We start from the raw sequence: 7,015 nt of genomic DNA, 5'->3' as shown, positions 1-7,015 counted from the left end.
AACACGGGGACGACAGAGGATGAGATGGCTGGATGGCATCATCAACTCAGTGGACATGAGTTTGGGTAAGATCCACGAGTTGGTGATGGACAGGGAGGCCTGGGGTGCTGCAGTTCATGTGGTAGCAAGGAGTCGGACACAAGTGAGTGACTAAACTAAACTGAACTGAATTGGTAATTCTGTGATCCCTAAAAGTTGGTTATGAATATTAGATAAAAATTAATTTGCATTTAAAATTAAGTAACTGATGAGTTCTTATTTATATATGGAGAATTTTTTTTTTTTGCAATTGTATAAAGAGGTCTCAAGTGTTTAGTAAAATATCTAAGCCATTAAAAGAGGAGAGCTAAGATAACTGGGAAGTTTAGGGAATTATCTGAGCTCTGTCATTTATGAGAAGTTATAGAAGAGGCAGATTAAGTTTCCTCTTACATTCTCCTTGATATTCATTTTCCCTGAGGATTGTCATCTCTGGGCAGCTAGGCAACATCAGCTAATTAATGGTACAGTACAAACATTCCCCAGAGACTTCAGCCAGGTAAATAGTTTTCACCGGACCAGTTTTACTGCAGTTTCATACCAATCTCATGCTTTCATAATGAGCTCTCCATCATAGAGCCAAACATTATATTCAGAAGGAATCCTGAGAGTTTGAAATTGCCTTCCTATGTCATCCTACCAGCTAGGCACAATGCTGATCTTCAGTACCCTGTGAAGGTATTTGAAGTTATCAAGAGAAAGCGTCTTCTTGCTTAAGGAAAACTTAAGGATATTCCAATGCTGATAGAGTCAACTGATGCACTCACTGCATGCAACCTGCATCCTTAGTCTACATACCCAGGTTCCAATGCCCAGTACTGTATTAAAGGCAAGAACTGGAAATGAGGTAGGGAACCAGCTTAGGACACTCACATAAGGTGAATAACACTGAGAGGACTGGAACTCGATCTCTGTGGCACTTTAGGAATTGGTAAGTTAGCTTGTTTTCAGTTGCAAGTGTTCTTTAAAGGTTACACTGAGTAATGTACATGTCAGTTGGTAAAAGAAACAGAAATTCCTATAGAAATTCACCAACTTTAAGAACTTAACTGAACTGTTCCTTATGGAAGCCAACATTTTGTTCTTAGACATTTCATCCTATTGTAGTGTATTCATTATGTCTCAGTATGGATATATGGAGCCATTTAAATTCAAGATATTTGGCTGTCACAAAACATGTCCTTCAGTAATTGAGTAATAGCATATATGTGAATGTGAACGTATTAGACTATACACTTTCATTTTTTCCTCAGCTCCTATTTTCTCTGAAATTACAGAATGTTTCTTAAAGTGTATTGTCAATATTTGTAGTTTTAAAATGTTCATTTTCTCAAAGAAATGAACATATGTAGTCTTCCAAATGGTAGTTTGATAATTACAACAATGAAGGTCCATTTCATGGTTACTGTGTCAATGCATTTTTGAGTTTATTGTTAATGAAAAATGATCATTCTTCAATTGAGGAGAAATACCAATTTGAGAAGAGAAACGTGGGTCAGAAAAGGTGATCTGAATGCTTAATTTATTGGTGAATTAAGCAAATGACAATTTTTTGATGGCTTTGCACTGAGGTGATGTGTAGTGTACACTGGTGACTGTCCTTTCATCCTCGCACACACTTATGAATGGACTCTACGTTTTGTATGAATAGACTTTAGGTTTTGTATGAATGTTTTTATTTTATTCATTTATATTGTTTGGACTCACTGCCCTAGAGGTAGGATCTTAGTTCCCCAACCAGGGACTGAACCTGCACTCCCTGCAGGGGGAGCCCAGAGTCTTAACCACTGAACCACCAGGAGAAGGAGGAGGAAATGGCAACCCACTCCAGTACTCCTGCCTGGAAAATTCCATGGACAGAGGAGCCTGGTAGGATATAGTCCATGGAGTCGTGAAGAGTCGGACGTGACTGAACGACTTCACTTTCACTTTGTATAAATGCCTTCAGTGTCCAGTTCAGATGTTTCCTACTGGCTGGTAGGTGCACTGGTCCACACCATATTTGTCATGAGTATTGACTGATAGCTTCACAGCCTGTTCCTTCTTCAGAAAATTGCCATCAGTTGAATGGGAGCCACATTGCCAGGAGGTCTCCTGATCTTGGTTGGGTCAGCTTGCAGTCAATGACAGACTCTTGTGATATATAAAAGGCTGCCTTTTTGTCAAGGTGGAACTACATCTGACACAATGCATGCTCCACAGCTTGTTATTCTGTATGCCAGTACCTAGTCACATTTAAATGACTAGATATTTAAATTAACCTGAATTAAATTTAAACTTCAGTTCCTTAGCTGCCACCCTTGAAATGCTCAGTCAGCAACATGTGGGTAGCAGTGATTGTATTAGTGAAGACAGAATACTTTTTATCAGCAGATAGTTGTTGGAGAGTCCTGTTCCAGATTTCTCTGGGACCAGGCTTATGCTATTCCATTTGTGATCACATCCTTGCTTAGCAGCATTGTGCGCTCTATTTTGCTCTTTGATTCTCTTTATCCTGAGAACATTTGATCAATAAACAGCTTGCAAAGGAATTCCTACTTCAGCTTCTCCTTCCCAACCTGGCCAAATGTTGTTTAGAGATTAGATATTGATTGGAACTGTTATTTCTGATACCATGATAGATCCACTTCTTCCTCATTTGTAAGTCCTTCATTGCCATTAGGGACCAGTCCTAATGTATTGGAGTTAAGCTGAGACAGAAAGATTATTAAAGCAAGAGTGATTTAGTTATGGCTCTGAGGCTACAGGGGTTTGGTCTGCACCTTTTCAGGATTCCTTGAGGAACTAACTGGATAGGGCAGAGTTTGAACTTTAAATTTATCAGTGAATGTTGCATGATTTGAGATCTCTTAAAGAGACATTATCTTGAGATCGTTTGTCTTTAAAATGGTTTGTGCACCAAGTAGTTAGTGTTCTTGAAATACTTACATTCTTCCACTTAAATTTCAGTTATATTATGTGTCAGTAATATACAAATATTATAATTGTAAATATACCTCTAGTACTGATATGTGTCTGTATTAAGCATTTAACCTCTCTCATTTGATGCCTCTTCTCTTAATTAGTATAGTGGAATTGTGTTCTTGTGAGATATAATTTTCTATTATATTCTTTTAAAAAATAATTGTTATGTAAGATGTCATCTTTTATTGTAGAATCTGTTAATTTTACCTACTTAATATTTTCTATATATACATATATATACTTTGATTTTTTCAATTATTTCTCATTTGTATCCAACTATTTATTGTCATGTAGCTTGTATAGCGGAATTTTCCTATTTCATGTCATATTATGATGGTTACCAAGGAAAGTATTTATTGTTCCTGCAGCTGGGATGAATGTGTTTAATATTTCTATTTTTATTATTTATGTTATTTATTTTATTATTTATGTAGTTTGTCTCATACTACTCAGTATTCCTTCTTGTGTTAGGTCAGTTGATATGTATTTTAACATAGATGATGATTCCTGGTTAAAAAGCAGAATTCTTTAAATGTGGTAGCAAGGAAATAAAAATTTCCCATTTAACCTTAGCCAAGAAATATTCCTTACCTTGAATCATTGCCTTCTGTGGTGGTGCAAACAGCTTTAGGAAGGGCGGGTGCTGTATAGGGAAGGAGCAAGGGATTGGTGTGACCCAGGCCAGCAGAATTGTGATGATGCGTCTTGCACCTTGAAGTTTCCCATATCTGGTGTCCTCAGGAAGGGATAACTTCCTGAATTTCTTTAGAGAAAAGAATTTAAAGAAGACAAATATGACATTGCTATCCTAATTACCTTCCAGCCTTTCCTGTGTCTCCTGCATTGGCGGGCGGTTTCTTTACCACTGAGCCGACAGGGAAGCCCGTGAACTGATTATGCACAGTGAATACATTTTTGGAGTTCTTGTTAAATTGGTATAGTAATTTTAGATATCTCAAAGACAAAATTTTTTTTTTTTGACTTTTTTTTTTTTTTAATTTATTTATTTTTAATTTTTACTTTACAATTCTGTATTGGTTTTGGCATAGATTGACATGAATCCACCACAGGTGTACATGCGTTCCCAAACATGAACCCCCCTCCCACCCCCCTCCCCATAACATCTCTCTGGGTCATCCCCGCGCGTCAGCCCCAAGCGTGTCATATCCTGCATCAGACATAGACTGGCATTTCGATTCTTACATGTTATTATACATGTTTCAATGCCGTTCTCTCAAATCATCACACCCTCTCCCTCTCCCTCTGAGTCCAAAAGTCCGCTATACACATCTGTGTCTCAAAGACAAAATTTAAGCAGTATAATTGAAGGCAATATTTTCAGGCTCTGAGTAATTTATTTTTTACTACTATACAAAAAGACAAGGACATAGCATTCACAAATATAATGCATTAGGAGTAAAGATAACTTTTGCCAGAATATATCTATGAGGAAGTATCTTAGTGATACATTGAATGCAGTATAATCCTTTGTATAAGTACATTCTAGCTCATAAATTTCTATATCTGAATGCATTTTAGAGATCATTTTGTATTATTCTATTACATGTGAGGTATGTGCAAATCAAGTTATGTAGAATTATGAGATACATATTTAAAATAAAGTTTCTCCCTTTGTCTACATTTTCTTACTCTTTCTAATCACTCTCCCTTGATTTTCCCTCATTTCCACTTTCTCTAAGATGTACATAAATAGTCATCATACTTTCATCCTTTAAACTCAATCCAAAACAGGCATTTTATATCTATGATTGATGCAAACCAAGGTTCATGACTTGATTTTATTATTATTATTTTCTTATATTAATTTCCATATATAATTTTGTGAATAGTAAAGAACTAATTGACTTAAGATATATCAATTTCAATGAATACATCATTTATTCAAATAGTTGCATATAAAATCACATGACCATGTCTTTGAACATGATAGATTTTCCTCTTCATCTCTTCACTTTTTTGGAAGATACCTTTAATAAATTGCTAAACGCTTGATTTGACAGGAGCCATGTGCTAACAAAGGATGGAACAGAAAAATGAAAGTTCTTTCACTGGATTTATCTTACTGGGCTTCTCTGACAGGCTTCAACTTGAGCTCATCCTTTTTGTGGTCCTTTTGATCTTTTACATCTTCACTTTGCTGGGAAACACAACCATCATTGCATTGTCCTTCTTGGACCCACGTCTTCACACCCCGATGTACTTTTTCCTCTCTAACCTGAGCTTTCTGGACATGTGCTACACAACTAGCATTGTTCCACAGCTCCTATTTAATCTCAGCAGAGCAGACAAATCCATCTCCTTTGGTGGCTGTGTAGTTCAAATGTATATCTCTCTGGCGTTGGGATGTACAGAATGTATTCTCCTAGGAGTTATGGCATTTGACCGCTATGCAGCTGTTTGCAGGCCCCTTCACTACACAGTAATCATGCACCCCCGTCTGTGTGCCCTGATGGCTTCTGCTTCATGGACCACTGGTTTCACCAACTCCTTATTGCAGACAGTGCTTGTCTTCCTTTTACCTCGTTGTGGGAGAAATAAATTAGCCCACTTCTTTTGTGAGATCCCTTCTTTTCTCAAACTTGCCTGTGTTGACACCACCATGAATGTGTATGTGACCTTCTTTGGCAGTGTCATCATTCTTCTCATACCTGTTTCATTAATCATGTTCTCCTATGGTCGGATTGTCTGGACAGTCTTAAGAATAAAGTCCACTGCAGGGCAAAGAAAAGCATTTGGCACGTGTGGATCACACCTCACGGTGGTCTCCCTGTTCTTTGGCACAGCCATCTATGTGTATTTTCAGCCCAGCAGTAGCGACTCCCAGGATCAGGACAAGTTCATGTCTCTCTTCTACACTGTCATTATCCCCATGACCAACCCCCTCATATATACTCTGAGGAACAGGGATGTGAAGGGAGCGATGAAGAAGGTGCTTTGGAAGGACTCTGACTCCAGATGATGGTGGAGGAGGACAGTTTAATGGAAAGACTTTGAAAGCCTGAACTATTCAGATATATATGTGTGTCCCATGAGTCATCTAGAATTTCCTTTGGCAACTCTGAAGGGAATTTGTTTATTTCATTCCCTTTGAAAAGTGAGTGTTCAAATTCTAGGTTCATGTATTCATTTCAGTTTCCAGAGACACTGTTTCAGTGTTCGGACAGCATCTGTTTTGTAGTTACTGTTTTTTAAAGTTCCCGGGTTTTTTTTGTTTGACTCCCTTTTAGGTACATATTTCCACATCTATTTGCAAAATGACATATGAATATATTACATGAAATTACAGCCACAATAAGGACAGGAAACCACCGAAATGATGTAAGGAATATTAACATTTTATCATTTCCTAAGAATTGTTACTGCCCCAACACATGTGTTCAGATGCCAAAGGGTAGATATCAGTTAGCTTCTTCTGTATAACAAATCACTTCAAAACATAGTTGCTCAAAACACCAACCATTAATTTATCTCACCATTATGTGTGTCAGCATTCGGGCTAAGTTTAGCTGGACAGTTCTGTTCTTGGCTGGACTCACTTAAATCCCTGCAGTAAGCTTCTGGGTCTACTTAGGGCTTCCTGATCTAGATTGCCACAGTTGGCATGGTTTCCATCTCCGTGATGTGGTCTCTAATCTTTCAGTACGATGGCCTGGAATGTTCATATGGGGAAGGCTGATTTCCAAGTCCTTGTGACTGATTTATTGTTTAAGATACCTCTGCTCTCATGCTTGCCTGTCTGTCTTTCTTTGTGCATTGTTTACCTCCATAAATAGTAACTGTTAGGGTCTGTTCTTTGTTCTACTTGGAGGGTCTAGGAGGTCACAGTGTATTTCCTCTTTTCCCAGTCAACAATAAGTAGGGCCCTCCCTGGTGGTCTAGTGGTAGAATCCTGCTGCCAATGCAGTGAACACAAGTTACATTCCTGGTCCAGGAAGTTCCTACATGGGGCAGAGCAAATACGGCCATGCACTGCAGCTACCCAGCCAGCTCT

At 38.1% G+C, this 7,015-nt stretch overlaps 1 protein-coding gene across 1 annotated transcript; it reads left to right on the top strand.

The window, feature by feature from the left end:
• The first annotated feature begins 5,029 nt into the window (after window positions 1-5,029).
• On the top strand, window positions 5,030-5,983 carry LOC120870356 (putative olfactory receptor 2B8). The gene is given in 1 exon segment (XM_040250013.1): window positions 5,030-5,983. A coding segment is annotated over 1 exon segment (954 nt).
• Window positions 5,984-7,015: the final 1,032 nt, after the last annotated feature.

The sequence above is a fragment of the Oryx dammah genome, unplaced genomic scaffold, assembly GCF_014754425.2.
Source record: "Oryx dammah isolate SB20612 unplaced genomic scaffold, SCBI_Odam_1.1 HiC_scaffold_11, whole genome shotgun sequence".
Taxonomy (NCBI): Eukaryota; Metazoa; Chordata; class Mammalia; order Artiodactyla; family Bovidae; genus Oryx; species Oryx dammah.
The sequence above is the reverse complement of the archived record's forward strand: the minus strand, read 5'-3'. Positions and strand labels throughout refer to the sequence as shown.